The sequence below is a fragment of the Leptonychotes weddellii genome, chromosome 5, assembly GCF_054177405.1.
Source record: "Leptonychotes weddellii isolate Sample4059 chromosome 5, ASM5417740v2, whole genome shotgun sequence".
NCBI classification, from domain to species: Eukaryota; Metazoa; Chordata; class Mammalia; order Carnivora; family Phocidae; genus Leptonychotes; species Leptonychotes weddellii.
Window position 1 is genome coordinate 81783618 of NC_138373.1, and position 23722 is coordinate 81807339.

The 23722-nt window shown below is 36.5% G+C and overlaps 1 protein-coding gene across 2 annotated transcripts in view; it reads left to right on the forward strand.

Moving 5' to 3' along the window:
• The window catches only part of AEBP2 (AE binding protein 2), a 281379-nt gene that overhangs the window by 220568 nt on the left and 37089 nt on the right, over positions 1 to 23722 (forward strand). For both annotated transcript variants that reach the window (XM_081821310.1, XM_006737921.3), the window contains exons 2-3: positions 14563 to 14770; positions 22926 to 23033. In XM_081821310.1, coding sequence (XP_081677436.1) covers positions 14563 to 14770; positions 22926 to 23033 — 316 coding nt within the window. The remainder of the gene's footprint in view (positions 1 to 14562; positions 14771 to 22925; positions 23034 to 23722) is intronic.

Sequence of the window (23722 nt, forward strand, 5' to 3'; positions counted from 1 at the left end):
AGATAGCTAGTTTTTAATGAGAAGACTAAAAAGATGATTCCACTGTTCTCTAGTTTTTCTGTAAAGTGTGACACAGTACATTAAAATAAAAACTGGCAAGTATTGTAGTCAATGGTTAAAGTTTTGGTGGGGAGGGGGTTGGAGTTTAGGGTTAGGTGAGTGATGAGAAAATGTTTTTAAAGATTTATTTATTTGAGAGAGAGAGAACACAAACAGGGAGGAGGGGCAGAGGGAGAGAGAGAAGCAGACCCCCGTCCCCCACTGAGCAGGGAGTGGGACCCTGGGATCATGACCTGAGCTGATGCCTTAACCGACTGAGCCACCCAGGTGAGGGAAGGAGAAATTTTTAGAAAGCCTAAATGAAACATAGGAAGAATAGAGCCTACCATATTCAGGAGACTTCCTGCCTAGGTCAGAGGGTTCACATTGGAACTGAGAAATAAGAATGGCTAAAGTGGGATTTTTCATGCCAATAACAGATGTTGGCATTTTTGTCAGTGTAGGTCTGTGAATCAGTTTTTTTTTTTTTTTTTTTTTTTTGCCTCTCTCCAACTTCTCTTTGTAACTCCTAATCACATTCAGGTTTTATCTCAAACATTTTCACAAGCATGACCATCCCTGATTTCTTTGTTAGACACATGCTAGCACTCCCAAGTTCTTCATTGCCCTTGTTACAGTTTGAGTATTATTTACTGTTCATCTCTCCTGCTAGAGGTTATGCTCCTTGAGAACAGGAATCATGTCTCTTCTGATCATTGTTCTATCCAGAGCACCTGGCACAGTGCCTGATGCTTATTTTAGGTGCTTTTTTTTTTTTTTTTAAGATTTTATTTTTAAGTAATCTCTCCACCCAATGTGGTCCTCAAATTTACAATGCCATGATCAAGAGTTGCATGCTCTACCGACTGAGCCAGCCAGGCACCCCTTAGGTATTCTTAAATGTATTTTGGATGAATGATGAAACTTCTTTGTTACAGGAAAATTTGGCAAAAGTAGAGAGGAAATTTTGGGAGTTGAGAGACCAATTAGGAAGTGGTAGGAATAGTTACAGGTGTGAAATGAAGAGACTTGAACTAGGGTACAAGTTGGGGAAAAAGTCATGCTTGGGAAACTAAATCAAAGGAAAGAAAAACTAATTTCCTGAGTGGCTTATAAGAAAAATATTACGTTATTATTTCTGAGTAAAATGTTTTTTTCTTGAGGATTTCATTGGAACAATAGCTTGCTTATTTTTCCAGACACATCCGTCACTAAAATAACTCAAGGAAAAGTTATAACTTAGAAGGAATTATAATTTAACTTCTCAGAAGTTGTTTCCCTGCCTGTAAAATAGAATATCTTAGTGTTGTGATTAAATGAGATGGAATATGTAAAGGGCCTAGGGCTATATTTAATTCATAGAGTCATTTATGCTTCCATTTCTTATGCAGATAGATGTGGAAAGAAAACTTCTGTGAGAGTAAGTAATTGATATTATAGTACTGGCTTTTTAGAGACTGCTTGCAAATCATTTCTCTGAACTTCAGATTGATTCCTTTTCTTAAAAGTGAGGGTTTTAAACAATGTAAAATAATTTGGAGCTCAAATTTGGTGATTCTGTTGTAGACTTGGCAAATGCTCTATTTTATCCTTTCGATAACCCAGAATATTGGAAGCATAGCTTTGCTATATCCAGGATCTCAAAGATACTTTACATAGGTTCTTCTGGGTTCAAAAATCACCATACTTTATGATGTCATATTGAAATATCCATTTGTGTTTGTCTTTTCTAGGTTATAACATTTTTAAGAATTAAAATCTGGTTCTGTTTATTTTTATACTTCCATTACCTACCAGCTGTACTTACCTATTGCACTGCCTATATTCAGAACTTAATAATCGGTTGAATTCAACTGAATGTGGATGTATCTGATACGTATTTCTTGTTTTTCACTATCATAACTGTATGAAACAGGAAGGAGAACCGTTCTGTGCCTTTTATCTTCCCCAGTTCTTTTTTTTAAAGTTGGTTTACTTAAGTAATCTCTACATGCAACGTGGCCCTCAAACTCACAACCCCAAGATCAAGAGTCCTCATGCTCTTGTGACTGAGCCACCAGGCACCCCTTCTCCCAATTCTTTTTAACAGCATATGTAGAAACAGTATTTGAAAAAAGTTGTGATTTTTGAAAAATTAAAAAAAGCAGACTTCCCCAACTAATATTTTGTTTCCCAACAAAAAAATAAATTTAGATACTATTTTAGGAGAAAACTACTATTCTGTACTTTGCTTATGAATCTGAGACTTTTGAGCTTATTGGAAGGATTTTATGAAGTTCACTTCATTGCGTCCTCACAAACTAATGAGGCAAGGAAGTGCAGACATTAGAACTTGCCCAAACTTACACCTCTCCTTGAGAATGCAGGCAGTCCTGGCTCTGGATGTGCTCTTAGCTACTATACTGCCTATATGACTCTTGTAACCAACCTTGACTGGGGAAGTTTAATTAAAATACTATTAAGTCAGTGGCTAGTTTAAATTTCAACTGCCTCTTTTGCAAAGAATAACTTAGGAGCTTGAATTCATTTACCTTTCTGAGCCTCATTTTCATTGGTAATTATAATATACATAGCCTAGATCCCTTTTAAGACTGTGAAGTATAAAAGTTGTTTTTAAGTGTTGTACTTATTCAGTCTTTAGGGGAATAGAGAGTCTTTATTGGCATTTTATTTAAGTTTAATGCTTTTCGAAGTCCCTGTCTTGCTTTCTGGTTTCCATTTATGTTTCAAATTTCTAAAAAGATGAAGTGTTACTAATTAGAGAAAATATAGAGACTGTAGAAGGGTATTTGTATTTCTCAGTAAATACATTTACTATATCATTGCTAAATTATAAAATTTTTGTCATTACTTTTTATAAATATTTGTTAAAGTACCGAGAGTGGATGAATCAGCAGATTTTTTAGTGCTTTACGTTCATGTTGGCAGTCATTTGAACATGTCTTTTGAGGTGTTGAGGACTCCTGTAGGCATTTTTGGCAGAAATGTGTGTACTGAAATCATCTGATAAAATCATTTTTATGATTTAACACTAATTTAAAAACAAGTAAATGTGATTGTTTCTTATAAAATGGGTGTTAGTCTTCATAGATTTTTTTACATACCGTCTTTGCATATAGGCATTTTCCTGGAAATCTTTTTGAAGGTAAAAGATTAAAAAAAAAGAAGGTAAAAGATAACTCCTTATAATGTAATTACATTGGAATAGAATGTTTTTAGTAATAGTCTTTTTGAAGGTAATTGCTTGCTGATCTGGTCTTAAAACTGCGTGAAAAATGTGGGTGGAGTAATCTTAAAGAGCAATAGACTAGAAATGAGAAGCAGATTTAAAATGATGTGCACAGTGGCAATATACGAATGCAGCCTACTTGTTTTCCATAAGCTGTATTTCATCATTGTTGCATAAAGTCCCTTTTGACCAATTTAGTGAATGCTGCTGGGTCTTAGGGAAAAAATCTTTTGTTTTTATTCAGAGAAATAATTGTAGGGATGGAGAGTAGTCTTTTTCTTGATTAGAAAAACCCATTTTAGCTTTTTAAATTACAGTGATAATAGCTTGTAATTACAGTAACAATAGTAATAATAATATCTTGGTTTTGGCTAATGATTTTTAGTGTGCCTCCAATTAATTTTTATGATTATCTCAGTATGACAAAGCCATATATTTTACTTGCCTTAAAAATCCTACTTAAATTTGTCACTAAAAGTATGTGAGCATTTACTGTGTGCAAGGCACTACACTACCTAGGCTTAGGAGTTTACTCTAAATGAGAGACTTTTAGGTGATTCATAGTACAAATCAAGCAGATCAGAAGGAGCAGAATTCTTTCCACCTTAGGTGAGTAGGGAGGGCCTTAAGGAAATGTGGCTTGAGCATATATAACGCATGTAATAAAACAAGCACTTGTCTTTACTTCTTTTTTCTTTTTTACTTTTTTTTTAAAGATTTTATTTATTTGTGAGAGAGAGAGAGCACGTGTGCAGAAGCAGGGGGAGCCTGCAGGCAGAGGGAGAAGCAGGCTCCCTGCTGAGCAGGGACCCTGGGATCATGACCTGAGCTGAAGGCAGATGCTTAGCTGACTGAGCCACCCAGGCGAACCTTTACTTATTTCTTCTGATCGCTTCTGAGCTTAAAGATCTAAAAGCCTTCAGCACCGTAGCAGTTTGGAAGGCAAAACCAGGCAGCCTTACAGAAATCTGATGTGATCTAAATTCCTTAATGGCATTTAAAACCCAATTTCATAATTTACTATTTGTTCTTGATAAAAATCAAAGTGACTGCCCCTGTCCCTAGACAAATGAATATTTGGAGTTGAATTTTATGTTGGCAGTCTTAGGCTCCTATCTGTTTTAGTGGCTTAAGTTCTAAATTTGGGACAAATTCTATCTGAGGATAGTGTTGCTTTCTATGACCTTGAATTAATTTTTTTATGAAGCTAATTGGCTTGTAGGAATCTTTTTTTTTAAGATTTTATTTATTTATTTGACAGAGACACAGCGAGAGAGGGAACACAAGCAGGGGGAGTGGGAGAGGGAGAAGCAGGCTTCCCACTGAGCAGGGAGCCCGATGCGGGGCTTGATCCCAGGACCCTGGGATCATGACCTGAGCCGAAGGCAGATGCCCAAAGACTGAGCCACCCAGGCACCCCTTTTTTTTAAGAGAGAGAGGAGGGGCAGAGGGAGAGAATCTTAAGCAGGCTCCCTGCCCCGCTAGAGGCAGATGTGGGGCTCGATCTCATAACCCTGAGATCATGACCTGAGCCAAAATCAACAGTGGGGCGTTTAACCAACTGAGCCACCAGCTGAGCCACCCAGGCGCCCCAGGAATCAAATTTAATAGTTTATCTTGTTAGCAAAACTATATGCCTCAAAGAATCAAATTATATGTAAGTGTTAAATATCTTTTGTGTTGTGTGTGTTACAGATGTACAAAAGCAAAGAAACAACTTTCTGTATGAGCACACCAAGTGAAACTGTTATTTTGACATGTGATATGGGCTGCATTTCAGTATTTCTCAAATCTGTGGTTTGCCCATATTTTTCCTTTGTATAAATGTAGCAGCTGAGTTGTTTGGCATTGGTGTTTTGTATTTGTGTGACTTTGGGCAAGTCACATAATTCCTGTGTCTCGGTCTTTTATCTGTTAAGATGAGGATACTGATATACCTATCTCATGTAGTTGTTGTAAACATTAAATGAGTTAATACATGTCAAGCATTCTTCCAATTACTATGGCTCCATGACAACCAACTCCAACATTTAGTGATTTAAAACAATTACTTTGCTTACAAATCTAAGATCTGAGCAGGGCTGGGTAGGGTTAGATCATTCCTGCTCTACTTGGTGTCAGTTTAGAATAGCGTAAAGGCTGGGAACTGTAATCACCAGAAGACTTACTTACCCACTCACCTGTCTGTCACATGTGTGGTGCCTGGGCTGAGAAGACCGAAACAGCTGGGACTCCCTGGCATCTCTCTCTAGCTCTGTGTACTTTTTCATGAGATCTCTTGAACATGGTGGCTTTAGGGGAGCCAGATTTCTTTATGTGGTAGTTCTGGTCTCCCAAGCTGTGTGTCCCAAGAGTGAGTCAGGCTGAAGCTGTAGTATTGCCTTTTATGACCTCGCCTTGTAAGTCTTGCAGTATCACTTTTGCAGTAGTCTCAGGCTTGTTCACATTCAAGGGGAGGTAGTAATGACCCCCCAGCACCTTGATGCCATATTGTAAGAAAAGGATATGGGAAAGTATATATGGTGTGGCCATCTTTGGGAAATAAACTCAGTAAATTTTAGCTGTTATGATAAAGAATAGGAGCGCAGATTTAAATAGAGCACCTTTTGTGATGCAAATTTTGATTCAGTAGGTTATATGATCTTTTTTTTTTTCCTTAGGAGAAAGTCATAAAATGTAACAGGCAGGCAGTTCATAATATTCTTGAACTGCCTGTTTCTTTTAACTGGTTTAGTTTTGACTTTCAATCCCATTTTCAATGCCTAGAATAAGGAGCAGGGCACAAAATTATAGTCCATTGCAACAAATGGAGGTGAGGAATAGTAGAATTTCACTCTTAAAGTTTGTATATTCATATAATATCAGGTGTACAACTTCACACTTGTCAGGAATACAGGCTTGTCTTAAATGCTTGGCACTCTTGAATTTTAGCCTTTAATAATTTTGATTGTAAGCATGGGAGAGACATAGAGTAATCATTCTAGTAGTGAGTGGCAATTTCGTAGATGACAGGAACATCACCTGTTAGCCAAATAACAACTTACCTCGTTCTGTGATTAGATTAGGAATCTAATGTGGATATAATGCTGTTTACCTACAATTTGATAAATACCTTGAAAACTGTGTATAATTTACATATTTCTGTGTAAAGCTATTACCAGTTAGAATTAAGCTAAGTTTATAATGCTTGCTCTGACCCTGTTAAATGTAACTTATAAATCATTAGAATTTTTATTTCTTTTTATCTCATGCCACTTTCTTCAGTCCATATGGAGGACCATGTTCATTCTTTTAAAATAAGAATTATAGAATATTTGTTTTATAGTAAGTCAGATAGAAGCTTACGAACCTAAGACTTTCTGAAGATTATATGGTTTTCATTGAAGAACAAAAATAAAACAGCCTTGATTCTTTAGAGATTAGGAAGGTTCTTTTGTGGAACCTCAATCAATAACTTCGAGATCCTGAAGGAAGTGGTTAGATGCCTTGATCATCTTGTTTTCCTACTATATTCTTTTTTTTAGATTTTATTTTTTAATTTTTTTTTTTAAAGATTTTATTTATTTATTTGACAGAGAGACACACAGCGAGAGAGGGAACATAAGTAGGGGAGTGGGAGAAGGAGAAGCAGGCTTCTTGCAGAGCAGGGAGCTGGATGCGGGGCTCGATCCCAGTACCCTGGGATCATGACCTGAGCCGAAGGCAGACACTTAACGACTGAGCCACCCAGGCGCCCCTTTAGATTTTATTTTTAAGTAATCTCTACAGCCAATGTGGAGCTTGAATTCACAATCCCCAGATCAAGAGTTGCACGTTCCACTGACTGAGCCAGTCAGGTGCTCCTTCCTACTACATTCTTTAAATTTATGGCACTTTTTTATCCTCTCTGTCACTTACTCTGTATATGATACAGCTCCATGTTTTCTGTTTTTTGGTTGTTGTTGTTTCTAACTTTTTAATGTAAAAGTACTATCCATTTCATAACTTGTAGTTTGACAGTTTTGAGGACTATTGTTGAGAAAATAATCTAAAAACAATTTACAGACTGAGTAGTGGATGACATTTTTCCCCCAAATGAATTTTTGTGTGGAACCCCAATGCCTAAGACATATTAAAATGATATTTTATTAGTATTTATTTTTTATAAGTTCAAAAGTTTACATTAATTTATAAAGTCAGAACAGTAAAACTTAAGTGAATTTAAATTCGAAGTAGGTTTTGTAAATCAACATTACAAGTTTATGTCAGTTTTAATATTCAAACAAAATTTCCTTATTCTATTTTTTAAATTCTTTTTTTTTGTCAGTCTCACCAGAGGTTTTCAGCTTTTTTTTAAAAAAGATTTTATTTATTTATTTGTCTGGAGAGAGCGTGTACAAGCAGGGGGAGCGGCAGGCAGAGGGAGAAGCAGGCTCCCCACTGAGCAAGAGCCCAATGTAGGACTCGATCCCAGGTCCCTGGGATCATGATCTGAGCTTAACCCAATTAACTGACTGAGCCACCCAGGTACCCACCCCCTTTTTTTTTTTTTTTTTAAGATTTTATTTATTAGAGAAAGAGGCAGAGATACTGAGAGAGAGAGTACGAGCAGGGAGGAGAGGGAGAAGCGGGGGAGCCAACTTGAGGCTGGATCACAGGACCCTGGGATCATGACCTGAGCCTAAGGTAGATACTCAACTGACTGAGCCACCAAGTGCTCCACCTTGTTCTATTTTGGCTGCTTAGTCTTGAAAATTTGACTTGCAGATATGGGCAGCTTGTCTTTCAGTCTCCATATACTACACTTAGTTCTACTGATCAAGAGCTACGAAAGGGGATTACTAGTAGGGAAATTTTGTTTGAAAAATACCATTACTTAATGATCTTTTTTTTTTTTTTTTTTAAAGATTTTATTTATTTATTTTGACAGAGAGACAGCAAGAGAGGGAACACAAGCAGGGGGAGTGGGAGAGGGAGAAACAGGCTTCCCGCCGAGCAGAGAGCCAGATGTGGGGCTCGATCCCAGGACCCCAGGATCATGACGTGAGCCGAAGGCAGATGCTCAACGACTGAGCCACCCAGATGCCCCACTTAATGATCTTAATTGTGTTTATATCACAAATGCAAAAGTGACTAGAGCCTCAAACTTTTTTTTTTTTAAAGATTTTATTTATTTGACAGAGACACAGTGAGAGAGAGAACACAAGCAGGGGGAGCAGGAGAGGGAGAAGCAGGCTTCCTGCCGAGCAGGGAGCCCAGTGCGGGGCTCCATCCCAGGATCCTGGGATCACAACCCAAGCCGAAGGCAGACGCTTAATGACTGAGCCACCCAGGCGCCCCTAGAGCCTCAAACTTAAGCAGTAAAACTCTTAGTATTGTTTCATGTCAGCCCTTTAATTTGTTACTAGCTCCCTAGGAGGGGAGAGCATGGAGCAAGTAACTGAGTCTTCTTGGAAGGTGTTTACTAGGTAAGGCATAAGGGTGTGATTTGCAGATCTAATTTTATGTAAATGGACGTGTGGAGGCCTAAATTAGATCTGCAGTACAGATCTGCAACTTTGCTAATCAATGACATATTTATTGGGAAATTCTGATATTTTAAGTGTTTTGAGTGACAAGAGTAAATTATACTTGAATTGAAATTATATACCCATATACCTTCAGGCCCCTGTTCTCAACCCTCCTTTAAAGTTAGACATTTCAGGGGCACCTGGGTGGCTCATTTGGTTAAGCATCTGCCTTCGGCTCAGGTCATGATCCCAGGGTCCTGGGATAGAGCCTGTTTCTCCCTCTCCCTCTGCCTGCCGCTCCCCCTGCTCATGCCTTCTCTCTCTCTGTCAAATAAATAAAATCTTACAAATAAAGTTAGACATTTCAGTAACCTAGAAATTAGGAGCAGAGAGAAGAAAAGTATCCTTGGTATCTTACCAAGGAAAATCCACAATTCAAATGAATTTCCTCATAGGTAACTGAAAAGAAACCTCCTGATAAGGCTTCTACTCATTGGGCCTCGGATTCAATTTCAAATTCAGCAGTTACACTCAGAATAAAATAAAAATATTCCAGCTCAGAAACATACTCTTTCCAATCTCTTTTAGGGAGTCATTTAAGCTTTGCTCCAGAACAGTGGTTCTCAAACATTTTGCTTTTAAAAACCCATTTGCGTTCTTAAATATTGAGGAATATAACTTAGATCTCAGTAAAGCTATTAAAAAAGTTACTGAAAAAATTAAAGAGCTTTTGTTTATGTGGGTTACATTTATCACTATTACAGGAGCAGAAATTAATACCAAGAACTTTAGAAACATTAATTTAAGAATAAACCAATATGGGGGCGCCTGGGTTGCTCAGTCGTTAAGCGTCTGCCTTCAGCTCAGGTCATGATCCCAGGGTCCTGGGATCGAGCCCCACATAGGGCTCCTTGCTCGGCGGGAAGCCTGCTTCTCCCTCTTCCACTCCCTCTGCTTGTGTTCCCTCTCTCACTGTGTTTCTCTCTGTCAAATAAATAAAAATCTTAAAAAAAAAATAAACCAATATGTATATGTATTTTCTATCTTTTTTTTAAGGAGGCTCCCTGCCCAATGTGCGGCTTGAACTCACGACCCTGAGATCAGGAGTCGCATGCTCTACTGCCTGAGCCAGCCAGGCACCCCTAAACAGTATTTTCTTAGTGTAGAATAACTTTTCCAGTTAAAATTGAAGAGGGATGTTTTATATTTAATGTCTTTAATATCTGGCTTAACAGCTAGTTTTTCATATCTACTTTTGCATTCAGTCTGTTGCAATGAATTGTTTGGTTGAACTATACGAAGACTACTTGGCCTCATACAGATACTTAGTTGGAAAAGGAAGGATATTTTAATAGCCTTTTTAGGTTAATTGTATGGCTATTTCATACAAGGCATAGTTTTTTGTTTTGTTTTGTTTTATAGTGTTTGCAGTGTAGAATCTGAAACCGTATCAGTGAACTTACTCTGTTACATGAAGACCATGGTCTTGTCCTCCATCATGATAATATAGCATCCATGTATTGCTTCCTCTTTTCCTGTATCTTGTCATTTAGCAAGCTGCTCTTTACTTTTCAGTGTTGGCAACCCTGTCAGCTGTGGTCATATCCACCACACAGATGTTTTGCTTGATAGTATTTGAGTTCTCAAAGAAGAGTCTGTTCTTATAGTGAGTTGGCCTTTGAATATTCAGAGGAAATCATTTTCATAAAATCTGTGTACTTTAGATGTTAGGGTAAAAAAGTCTGGTGTGCTGGGTGTTTCTTAAGAGGAAAAGGGCCCATGGAAAAGAGGGTAAAGGGAATGTTGTTATGTTGAAAATGTCTCATGTCCTTCTCTAAATATTGCATTTGAATTTCCAACATGTGTTTTTTCCGAAACTTAGGGATTATCTGTTGTCACAGGGTGTGCGTGTGTGTCTGTGTGTTTTTGTGTATGCTTTAGTTTATCATTTTGCAATGGGAGATACTTCCTTACATAGTCAGATCAGTCTAACTTGGGTAATAATGGTAAAAGATCTTTTAGAGTCTTGCTACTTACACTGTTGTAGCAGTAGTCTCAACAAGTAGGTGCTTGTTAAAAATACAATATCTTAGGTTCTACCCCAAAATCTACCAAATCAGTATCTATTTAATAAGATTCCAGGTAATTCATATAATATTGAGAAGCACTGCTTTAGATTATTATAATTATCTGAATAGTAAGAGTGCTTTTTCTGGCTTCAGTTTTTGTCCAAATACTAGGCTGCTTTTGTTCACATTTTACAGAATCAATAGGTGTTCATTGGGAAGGAGAACTGAGTGAAAACTTTTAATGTATTTACTATCCTAGGAATATTACAGGATCAAGTGAAAGGAATGTCCTCATCTAGTTCAGATCATCTTGATATCTTATTGTTACAGGAAGGAGGAGGACAGTGTTTTCTATGAGATCTACATCTTGCTCAGTGTCCTGTCAAAATTGAAATTAACTACAGCTTGTCTCCTGTGCTCTCCTGCATCAGGACTTTTGCCCTTTATCAGTCTTAGGAATGGGGAGAACCACTGATTTCAGCATGGGTCTGGGGCCAAAAGGGAGCCTGGAGGCTTAGGATTTGGGCACTTCCTAGAAATTGGAGGAACCTAAAAGGGCTATATGGCAGGACTCCAGTTGGCCCTGCTAGGGAATGGGAGACTCTCTGGGTATGCTGCACGTGTGTGAAGGTCTCTTGAGTCTTCTAGGGCATGGGACCTGTCCCTTACCTCCTCTGCCACTGCATTTGCAGCTTAGTTGCCATTGATAGAATTCATGCTCTTAACATCAGCATTACGCCATCTTTTTATGAGGATCTGTATCCACATGAAGTACTGTGTTTCAAGTGAAAGATACTGCACATAGACTGATTACCCAGTGCTTAGTGTTTATGGATATTTGGACTTACAAGGTTCCCCTTCTATGGTAAAATTAATAAGCAAAAGTACATTAAGCACTGTGTAGATAGTCTTTATATTGCTAGTTGGATATGTTACAAGTAGGAGTCTCTTGACCTTTACTCTGTCCAATTTAAGGAGAAAATTGGTTTCATTTTCAACTAATTTTGGACTTTGACATGAAAGTAGTACATGTATGAGATTTAAAATTATACAAAAGGTATATATAGTCAAAGTTTCTCTCCTACTGACCCTCCCTTCCCCCCCTCCAAAAAAACATGGACAGTGTTTTGTGTATCCTTCAAAACAAGGTTTGCCTTTAGAGGATAGCTGTGTCTATATCTCCCTTTCCAACCTAGGTATGGAAATTAGAGCATTACTACCGTGTGTGCGTGCGTGCGTTTGTGCATGTGTGTGTGTTTACGCTTTGCTATACCTTAGAGATTGTATCATAGTAGGTCATTGAAATTTATCTCATTCCCTAAGATTGTTTATAATTTGAGTGTGGTTGGTTGTTCACTTAAAACTATTAGTATTTTATTTGCCTTTGGAGTTAATTAGTATGGTTTACAAAAGTATGAGTTTTATAGTCAAAATGTATGAAACAGCAATAAGGAAAATAGGTAACCAACCATTTTGTGGTTAAGGGCCTCATGAAACTTGAAATTTCTAAGGCTCAAATTAAAATACACATTTCAGTATAGAAAAACTGCCATACTCACAGTTTATTCCTGCAAAAAACAAAAAAACATGAATAAATGTTTAGGTATTCAAGAGCTGATTTGCATTTGAGAGTTGAATAGAGATTACAATGGAAAAAAACCGAATCTCCACACCCAGTGTAGGGCTGGAACTTACAACCCCGAGATCAAGAGTCACATGCTCTACTGATTGAGCCCGCCAATTACAAAGTTTTAGAATGAAGTTTTAGAGTTTAAATTTAGAACATATATTGACTGGTAGATAGCCAGATGAACTTACGTGAATATTCTTTAAAGGGAAATCTGAGACATTTTTCATGTCTGAAGCATCCTACAAAAACATTTTTGCTAGTTTTTTTAAATGGGTGCATAGGATGTTAGACACAAATTATTATTAAGCTTACTTAATAAGGGAGGAGGGAAAAACAAAACAGAAAGCTTACTTAATAAGTTAAAATTTATTTTGACTTTTACATACGAGCAAATAAGGTTGTGGTTTTAGGTGAATGTTCTTATTTTTAGAAGGTGTGTTCTGAAATAATTGTGGTTGAAGTATCATGTTTGCAACTTGCAGATGATTGAGAAAAAAAATTACAGCAAAAAGGACAAAATGTAAATTGTGAAGTTAAGATTTAGATACACTTTTCTGTGTTTTTGAAATTTTCTGTAATTAAAAACTTGGGAGTAGGGAAGCATACCCCTTAAGAGTTAATATAACTTTCATAATTTTTGTTAAATTGCAAGCAAATACATAGCTTTTGATGGATTTTAGCCTGCAAACATTGTTACTGTTGACCCCTCTGTGGTTGAAGCTACTTCCCTGTACTTTCTGTATTGGGAAGATACTAAAAAATTTTTTTTAATGAATTGCTTTTAATTTAAAAAAAAATTTATTTTTTTTAGAGAGAGAGAAAGAGCGAGCACGAGGGGAGGGGCAAAGGGAGAGGGAGAAAACCTTAAGCAGACTCTGCCTAGCGTGGAGCCTGATGAGGGGCTTGATCTCACAGCCCTGAGATCATGACCTGAGCCAAGTTGGTTGCTTAACTGACTGAGCCACCCATGCACCTCTAAAGATTTTTTCTTAAGATTTTATTTATTTATTTGATGAGTCACATATTCTCTTGACTGAGCCAACCAGGTTCCCCTAAATTGATTGCTTTTAAAAGGAAGGCAAAACTGTGTTCATTTTATTAAGATATGAAATTTTGGGCATTCACAATTCTATTACTTTTATTTCTACTAATATGTGATTTTCTTAATAAAAGGGTTACTAATATGTTATACTTTGTTTAGTAAATAAAAAGTAAAAAGGATTGATTGGCTTTTCAGTCCTTTTTTGTGGATTGAGATGAGTTTAAAAAAAATTGAAGGCCAGGAAAAGACATTTTATTTGGACTTCAGTAAAATCAGGGAAATTTTGATTGTACCCAGTTTTCTCTCTTCTGCTTATTTATTTAATTTTTTAAAAAAGATTTTATTTATTTGACAGAGAGAGAGAGAGAGAGTGCGCACAAGCAGGGGGAGCGGCAGGTAGAAGGAGAAGCAGGCTCCCTGCTGAGCAAGGAGCCCAATGTGGGACTTGATCCCAGGACCGTGGGATCATGACCTGAGCCAAAGGCAGATGGTTAACCAGTTGAGCCACCCAGGTGTCCCTGCTTTTTTATTTAGAAGGGAAAATACAGCACAATTTCCCAAACTTCTTTGAGATGGAGAAAGGTAGGCTATGACAAGCAGTTGTGTCCTCAGATTAGTGAATAGAAGATTTTGGATTAACAAGTGACTTGCAGAACTGTAAAGATACTCTTGATTCTTAAGTATTTATAGCTAGAGTAGCTATTACTCTGTTACTTTATTGTGCTTCTTAGAACTGTGGAAGGGATGAAATGTGTTGAGCTGTGTGTGTGTGTATGCGTGTGTGTGTGTGTGTTTTCTGTAGGTTTTAGTATTGGGGAGTTCATGTCTGCCAAAAGTTGCTTAAATTATTCCATATCTGGTTTTGAGGTACTAGTGTTTTTTGCCTTGATTTGCACTTCATTGCCAACTAAATAATTTCAAAGCAGTGTTGTTTTCTAATAGAAAATATGGTTAGTATGCTTTGTATGGAGCAGAATGTCAAGTAGTAATCTTAATTATTTATAAGATCATATTCATGTTAGTGAATTTCTAGGAATAACACAGCCTTTTTTCTTCTTTTGTAGCATAAGCAGTACTATAATGGATGTAGACAGCACAATTTCCAGTGGGCGTTCAACTCCAGCAATGATGAATGGACAAGGAAGCACTACTTCTTCAAGCAAAAATATTGCCTATAATTGTTGTTGGGACCAGTGCCAGGCTTGCTTCAACTCTAGTCCAGATCTGGCAGATCACATCCGTTCCATACATGTAGATGGTCAGCGAGGAGGGGTTGGTTTTGTCATTTCTTTTTTTCACTCCCTGTTTTCATTAGTTTTATTAATTTATAATTGCTAGTTAGGCTTTTTTTCTCAAAGTGATTTGGGATTGTTTTTACATAGGCTTTATTTTTTCACAATTTTTTTCCTTTGGTTATTTCGCACATACTTGATGGAATCAAATAGAGAACAGAATATGTGTTGGATTTTAATTTGCCTTTAGAAGAAATTAGACTTTCTAAAATATAGTGGGAAGAAATTCAATTTTTTAAAATACAGTGGTAATACTAGACTTTCTAAAATATAGTGGGAATATAATAAATGAATGCAGCCTATTCCAAGTTTCTGTTTTGAGTTTTAGGAGTTGGCACTATCTTGGATTTCTTTTGTTAGAATGGTCCTAAATTATCTCTGATGCTGAAATTAACTGGAGAGACTATTGGTACCAGGATTAATATATAGAGTTCTGTTAAATGACAACTTGCATTCTTATTTGTGAATGAGAACTGATTGTCTTTTCCCAGGTCTTAGCAGAGCTGGCTTAGATAGGAAGTTATGATTAGTGAGTATTGACCCATACCCTTTTAGGAATACGTTTAATTGTGTCAGTTTATATAATTTTTATTGGATAGTGAATTAAGAGCTAAGTAAATTAGGTGAGTCAAAGTGTAATGGATCAAAGTATTATAATGTTACTTAAAATTTTTTTCAACTTTACTAGGTTTGTCTTGAATAGTTACCACACTTTAGTGCATTTTCCAGAAATTAATGTCACATTGTAAGTACAGATAATCTTTAGGCCACATAATTTCCTATCAGCCTGCCACCACTATTGAGATAATACTGATATTAAAATGGTTAAGGTCATTATGGTTTAAGTGAGTGGGTAACTATTTCCAAGGTTGCATTGATACTTAGATTGCATTATTGATCTTTAAAAAAAAAAACATGCAACCATATAAGCATCTCTAACATTTTAACCGGTGGTATTTGTGCATTGAAATTTCTTCTAAGAAATCTTTGCCATTGTCACAATATGTTGTAATGTGTCAACAATCTTTTGATTACTTAAATTTGATAAGTAAAGATTTGTCTTAATAGATTTGATTTTGACAACAGATGGTATATTAATGAACTTTGCCCATCATCTGGTATTTTCACCTTCTAACCCAGCCCAGCTCAATGGTTAGGTTACTTTTGTAATAGTCTTTTTTCCCTTCTCACATATTTCAGATTTTTAGTGTGAACTATCAACCAAGTTGGTTTCCTATTTATTATAGAGTTGCCTTTTGTGAGCCAGTGCTTGACGTCACTTGGTATATGTCACTAAGATAGCATTTTGAGCCATGGCATGATGCTTTTTTAGTTACTGGACTTAGCAACTATATATAGGATCATGGATTACTGGGCTTCTCTTAGTAGGTGTGGGAGAATTTCACATCTGTAAGTGTTGGATCCTACATGTTGAGGAGTTGGTACACAGCTTTATGAGGAAGTTTTTAGCCCTTTAAGGATCTGTAGAAAAAATGGAGGTGCAGACTTAATGTATCATGTAATCACTGCAGCTATATTTACTTTATTGATATCAAAGAGCTAGACATGAAGTCTTGGTATTTCTATAAGTATAAACTTGTTAAAATGAACCTCCCTGCCCCCATGTCATTTCTTGAATGCATATTCATAAAATTACTTTATTATAAGATTATCTGGTTAATTTTTAAGACTAATGCTGTTTTGACTACAGAAAGGAGGCCTGATCTTTGAAGGACATTAATTGCTGAACTACAAATGTTAAAGAATCAGCAATGGAGAAAATACATTCAAATTATTTTTTACATACCAGTCATTGGTACATAGACTTAAGCTTTCAGAATGAAAGTATGAATGAAACTTTGAAAACTAGACACAGCTATATAACAGGAAATCTTGATCTGGTTTTGTGCTTAAAATGAAGTGGGTGTTGGCTGGGACTTTTTTTTTTTTTGAATGGCCTCTTTGAAGGGAACTTTAAAAAAATCATTGTAACTGTTTTTAAGCATACAGTTCAGTGGCATTAAGTACATTCACATTGTTGTACAACCATCATCACTATCCATTTCCAGAATTTTTTCAGTTATCTCAAAACTGAAATCTGTACCTATTCAACAGTAAATCCCTAATCCTCCCTTTCCCCAGCACCTAGTAACCACTATTCTACTTTCTGTTTTCGTAACTTTGTTCTAGATATCTCATATATGTGGAAAACAGCTGATTTTCATGACAATTTTATTTTTTTAGATTTCTTATTTCTCTTCTTTCTACCCCAAGTGTTAAACTGTCTTGATGGAACAGAAACAAATGAGGAAAAAATTGGTACCTCTAGAGGATTTTATGCTTCTAATTATTAAAAGATGACAGTTTTATTGGAGCAGTAAGTTAGCAAGATCTAAATACTATATTAATCCTGTTCTTTTTCTCATCCCATTCTAATTGTCACCCTGGGAAAATAAAACCATCATGTAACAGCTTAGAAACTTCTTCCCCCCGCCTTTAAACTTTTTATGTTGCCATGTCACATGGACTGTAACTATATTTGGAGGCTGAAATTGGGTAGAGTAGCTTTTCCTGACCTTTTCATATATCAAAGTGGGTAGATTCTTCTATTTCAAAAGTTAAACTAACCACTTAAATACCAAATTATGAATGTAACTTTTTTTTTTAAAAGATTATTATTATTTTTTAAAGAATTTATTTGAGAGAGAGAGAATGAGAGAGAGCGAGCACATGAGAGGGGGGAGGGTCAGAGGGAGAAGCAGGCTCCCTGCCGAGCAGGGACCCCGATGCGGGACTCGATCCCAGGACTCCAGGATCATGACCTGAGCCGAAGGCAGTCACTGCTTACCCAACTGAGCCACCCAGACGCCCTAAAAGATTATTTATTTGGGGGGGCGGTGCACAGGGAACAGGAGAGTCTCAAGCAGACTCTGTGCTGAGCACAGAGCCTGATGAGGGCCTCACTCTCACAACCCTGAGATCACTACCTGAGCCTAAACCAAGAGTCAGATACTTAACCAACACCACTCAAGCACCTGAAATGTACCTTTTAAGGAACATTTATGAAAGTGCCCCTATTTAAAATATAAAAACAAAGAAGCTTAAAAAAAAAGTTAGCCTTTTTTCGTTAGGTATGGTAGAATTGTGTTCTTGGGTCCATACTTCCATGCATGACTGGATTTCAGAAACTGGACTGAACTGTTTTACTAATGAAATTTCAAATTCCAGTGTCCTCTTAATATACACTGAACTCTTGGTAGGTGGGAAAGTTTTCGTCTTGTAGGATTTCAGTGGTTCAGTGACATCCATTAGTGTTCTTTCTGTTTTAACTATTTCTCACTTTAAAAAACAGTTGCCAGAAAAATCTGTTTCTTGATGTAGGAGTTATTTTACATGTGTCATTTTATTAAGTTATTTTTGTATATGTTCTTGGGTGTTTGAGGGTAGAGGTCCCAAGGGAGATTTGCGGGGGGAGGGATGATATTCAAAGACTTGAATGAGGTCAGTTACCTTTATATGCTATATAAAATGACATTTCTAGACACTCAGGGTTAAATTGGAATGCTCCTAGGAAGTGAAATCATTAGGAGGTCACTCTGAGTTTTGATTGCCTATCTGGTATCTCCTGAACACAACCTGAAATTGGTCATATCTTTTGTAATAAAGGAGAAATACTTAATTCTTGTAATTTGAGTGTTCTATTAAGTATTTTTATCCTCTCTTTTATTAAATATCTTTTAAGAGAGAAAATTGAAAATGTTGATTTAATGTGGCTAAAAATAATAAGATACAAAATTATAGCTGTCATTTTAGGTCTTGGAAGAGCAAACTGAATTTGAGACAAAATAATTACATATAAAAATACTTTGTTTCTCTTCTCTTTGTTCAAATCTTGTAAAAGAGTGAGCTGGGTTTTTTCCTAAGAAATATTAAAGCTTAAGGGATCCATGAAATCCTTCAACCCCTTCCTGACTGTAGATGGTGTATCTTTTGCTTTATATAAAATCTTTTTGTATCATTTTACTGCAAAAGAAATCTAATTCCTTGGTAAACTAGCCCCTTTCCCCACCCCTCCATATAAATTATATTGCCTACTGGCTCTACTTAGAGTATACTTGGCTGATTTTATTTTTTTAAAGATTTTATTTATTTGACAGAGACACAGTGAGAGAGGGAACACAAGCAGAGGGAATGGGAGAGGGAGAAGCAGGCTTCCTGCTGAGCAGGGAGCCTATTGCGGGGCTCGATCCCAGGACCCTGGGCCCATGACCTGAGCCGAAGGCAGATGCTTAACGCCTGAGCCACCCAGGCACCCCATACTTGGCTGGTTTTAATTTATCTTGCTACTAACTGAATTTTCCTTACGCATACTTAGATTCTGTCACGTTGCATTGTATTCTTTTGCAGTAGATTTTACAATTAAAATTTTGTTGGATTCATTTGTACACTTCCAAGTGTGAAATGTTAGTGGCCAGATAGGTTTAAGTGCATGTATCTTTATACTGTCACAAGCTGTCAAAGGAGTAAGCCATTGAATACAGTCAGAAAAATACTCCTGGTACATTTGGTCAAAGAAATTGACAAAAGTGAAGGAGATTTACACTTGGTCCCCAGGTTTGTACCATTCTTTTTAATTTGGGGCATTTTGGAGGAGTTCCCTTAAGGTAAAATTGACCTATTCTGATAGTAATGAGGAAGGTTTTCCAGAAGACTTCTCAGTAGAAAGCCCAAGCCTCCCTGTAACATTGAAATTTTAGACCTCTACATCTTTTAAGTTAGGTCATTATAAATTTGAAAATTCTTTGGTAGTCCAGAAATACTCTTTAGATAACTGTGTGGGGTTTCTTTTCTTTTTTTAAAAAATTTTTTTAAAAGATTTTATTTATTTGACAGAGACACAGCGAGAGAGGGAACACAAGCAGGGGGAGTGGGAGAGGGAGAGAAGCCGGCCCCCCGCCAAGCAGTGAGCCCGAGGCGGGGCTTGATCCCAGGACTCCGGGATCATGACCTGAGCCGAAGGCAGACGCTTAATGACTGAGCCACCCAGGCGCCCCCCCCCCCTTTTTTTAAGATTTTATTTATTTGAGAGCGAGAGAATGAGAGAGAGAACACGAGAGGGGGTAGGGTCAGAGGGAGAAGCAGACTCCCTGCTGAGCAGGGAGCCCGATGTGGGACTCGATCCTGGGACTCCAGGATCATGACCTGAGCTGAAGGCAGTCGCTTAACCAACTGAGCCACTCAGGCGCCCTCTTTTCTTTTTTCTTAAGACAGTCTGGCAGAAAAATTTGGTGGCAGTTATTTTGAGAAAGGACCGCCAGTCTCTATTATAAACCCAATTTTTCTGTTCAGTAGTCCTTCTGAGAGAACTTAAATAATCTTGCATTTTCATCGTATTTTGGAGTTAACAAATGTGTGCTCACAGTGTTTGATGAAAAAGGAAATAGAGGTTTAGATAAGTATTCTTCCAGCATTGCTGCAAAGTGTGAAAGCTCTGGATAGAATTCAGGTCATTTACTTTTGTGCTATTTCTATTACTTTTCTTTTTTTTAAAGATTTTATTTATATATTTGAGAGAGGGAGAGAGCACAAGCAGGGGGAGGAGCAGAGGAAGAGGGAGAGAGAGAATCTCTCAAGCAGACTCCATGCTGAGCGCACCCTGAGATCATGACCTGAGACAAAATCAAGAGTCGGACACTTAACTGACTGAGCCACCCAGGTCTATTACATCTAATAATAAACCTTATATGTCTGCCTTTCATGAGAGACTACACTATGCACCTCTGTGCCTCAGCATTCTAATTAATACACCTAGATCTTAATTTGTTTTAAGATGGTATAGAGGAACCATGACAGATTTTATTTTATTTTTGAATAATTCCTTTCACATTTGGATTGGATTCCTACGGTGTTTGGTTTTCAGGGTTAATTTTTACAATGAGAAAGTTTCTAAAAATTGGGTATGAAAACATTTTTCAGATCCTGTGCATCTAAAAACTCACGTTAGAAGAAAGACCCTTTTGTCAGATTTTGAACTTTTTTTTATCAAAGTGTCTTCCTAACATAGATTAGGGAAAAAATTCAGCTTTTAAACAGTTTTGTGGTTTTTATGGATCCTTGGTGTGGTGTTGTGGTGCCTCTTTTGTCTTTGTGCAACTTTAGTGCTTCCTCTTCCCCTACACCCCATCCCCGGGAATTATTTTCCAAATATTTCACCCCATTATAGCTAAACATAGTTAACTTTGGTCTCTTTTTACACTTACTTCATTTCCTATAAAATGTGTTAGGTTGAAGGTTATGGTTTTTCTTTGAATCTGAAGGTGTTTCTCTAATAATGTTACTAGACATTATTCCATCTAGAGTCTAGCCCATACCTACTCAGAGTGAAAGCTGTTATCGAGTGGAATTACAGTCTGCCATTGTCTCCATATTCATGTTTATTACCAGGGAAAAAAATGAGAAGTCAGATTGTTGTTGCTCTCAAATGCAGTGGTTGGCTAATGTTAGGTAGGGGTAGTGTTTGAGTATTTACCTTTATTGTTTGAAAGTGACTCAGCACAGAGCTTACTTAAGAGTTAAGACAGCAGAATTCTTCACTGTTACAAAAATCATTACATAAATGATGTTAATTTTGTTTCCAGTTACTTGCTTTAAGGCATTTTTCTTTATGTGGTATGACTTGTGAGAGAATTTTAAACCAACCTCTGAGTCCTGTTTATTACTTAAATTGAATATTCAAGACTTAGAATCTAGTAGTCTTGAGTCAGGAAATTGATAGGTAGCACTGATCATCTGCATGTGATTATTAAACATTATTGAATTAATTTATTTCCACAAGATAATACATGTAGTTTTAAGAACTTTTTTCTTTTTTTCACATTTATTTAAAAAGTAGCTCTTAATTACTGGGAACTTCAGGAATCATTTTATAAACCTACACTAGGGTCAGGGATTTGAAGTATGAAGGAGGAAATGTAATGATTTCTATATCTGTTTAACTAAAAGAAATTAGCCAATCTGTACAGGAGTCAGGATATGTATCTAAACAGTTGTGTCAAACAGCAAAAGCAGTATTGCCTTGTTAGACCTATCTGATATAAAATGGTTTTGGTTTTCGGTAAAAATTCAGTTATTTTAGACTGTTGATTTTTCTAGGCTTTAAAAAAAGTTTATTTTAAACTGTTTAATGATTGTTTCTTCAGTTCTGTAAGTTTATTCTGTTCTACATACAGTAAAGTCTTCAAAGTGTCGCTCTATTTATAATTGCTCTTACCTTAGAAGAGAGCAGAGCCTATAAATGATTCTTTGAAGGTTATGATTACAGTGGATTCATACTTTTACTGATGTTGGGGGACAGTTTTCAGTGTTCAGTTTGATGGAAATATAATGTTAGAAAACTGATCTCTCATTAGTAGGAAGATGATAAAGATTAGATTGTTAGTTGTTAGATTAATACTTTCCAAGCCCAGTTATACTCAATTACGTGAATCCAGGAATGTGGATCTATCATGATGATAGAACAGTTTATACCCATTGCTTTTGCAACTGTATTAATTTAACATTTTGTATTAAATTTTGCTTCATAATCAAGATAATTAGAAATAATTTTTAATGAACACTGTAAAATTGAGTATTAGTATGCATGTGAGAATAAGGAATCAAGAGCAGAAAAATTTAATTTGGTAATTTAATTGCTTTAGTAATTTTTTTAAGTTCATCTTTAAAAATTAATATTTGATTATTTTGATTTATTTTTATTGTTTCTTTATACCCTTATATTTTCCTGATATTTATGATTAATACATGCTTGTTCCCTCATGTAGTAAATATAAAAATAATGGTGTATAGTCCTGGTTCCTTAGGGATATATTGTTAATATTTTGTATATTTCCTTCTCAGTGACACTTTGGGATTGGTTTGTCAGTCCCCATTTAAGGAATTGGACCGCACGCAGCCTTAAGGGGAAAAGGTTAAAACCATGCCTCTCATACTGGAAGTTCAAAAGTTTAAGCATTTTGACTGATTCATACATTAATGGCTCTTTTTGTCAATTAAAGACTTGCAACGTGTTCATTTGAATTTACAAGGAATAAAACTGTTGAAATGAGTGATGAAAATTATGGCTCTTCTTTTAACAGGTATTTGTTTGCTTATGGAAAGGTTGCAAAGTATATAACACTCCGTCAACCAGTCAGAGTTGGTTACAGAGGCATATGCTGACACACAGTGGAGACAAACCTTTCAAAGTAAGTAAGCATATGTGAGTTGTTTTAACTTTTAGTTGGTGTATTTCTTAATGGGCATACTTTTGCCCTTCTTAAAATGTTTAAAAGAAGCACTTGTTTAGACATTCCTGTGGATACATGGAATTTAAAAAATAGGTGGAGATAAAGATAATTTAATCCAATTCTTAAAATTTGGAGAACAGAAAAAAAGTGAGTTTAGGGTCTTCAAAATAGCTAATGAGCAGACCAATTTGAATACACGTCTTTAAAATTGGTGGCTTTTAATACTTTGTGCTCTTTGTTTTTTCACTGCCATAGGTTTCAGTCTTTTTATTAGCAAACAACACTGATTATTATACAAAAAAGTGAAATTGTACAACATTAAGGGGTTTGATTGTTTTCACTCAGTTTTGAGATCATATTACTGAGCTTTGTTGTAAATAACTGTGTCAAATAGGTGTATTCTGAGAAATTGTATGAAGAGCAAGTGTTTATAAAAACCATTTTTCTATTGGGCGCCTGGGTGGCTCAGTTGGTTAAGCGACTGCCTTCGGCTCAGGTCATGGTCCTGGAGTCCCGGGATCGAGTCCCGCATCGGGCTCCCTGCTCGGCAGGGAGTCTGCTTCTCCCTCTGACCCTCCTCCCTCTCATGCTCTCTGTATCTCATTCTCTCTGTCTCAAATAAATAAATAAAATCTTTAAAAAAAAAA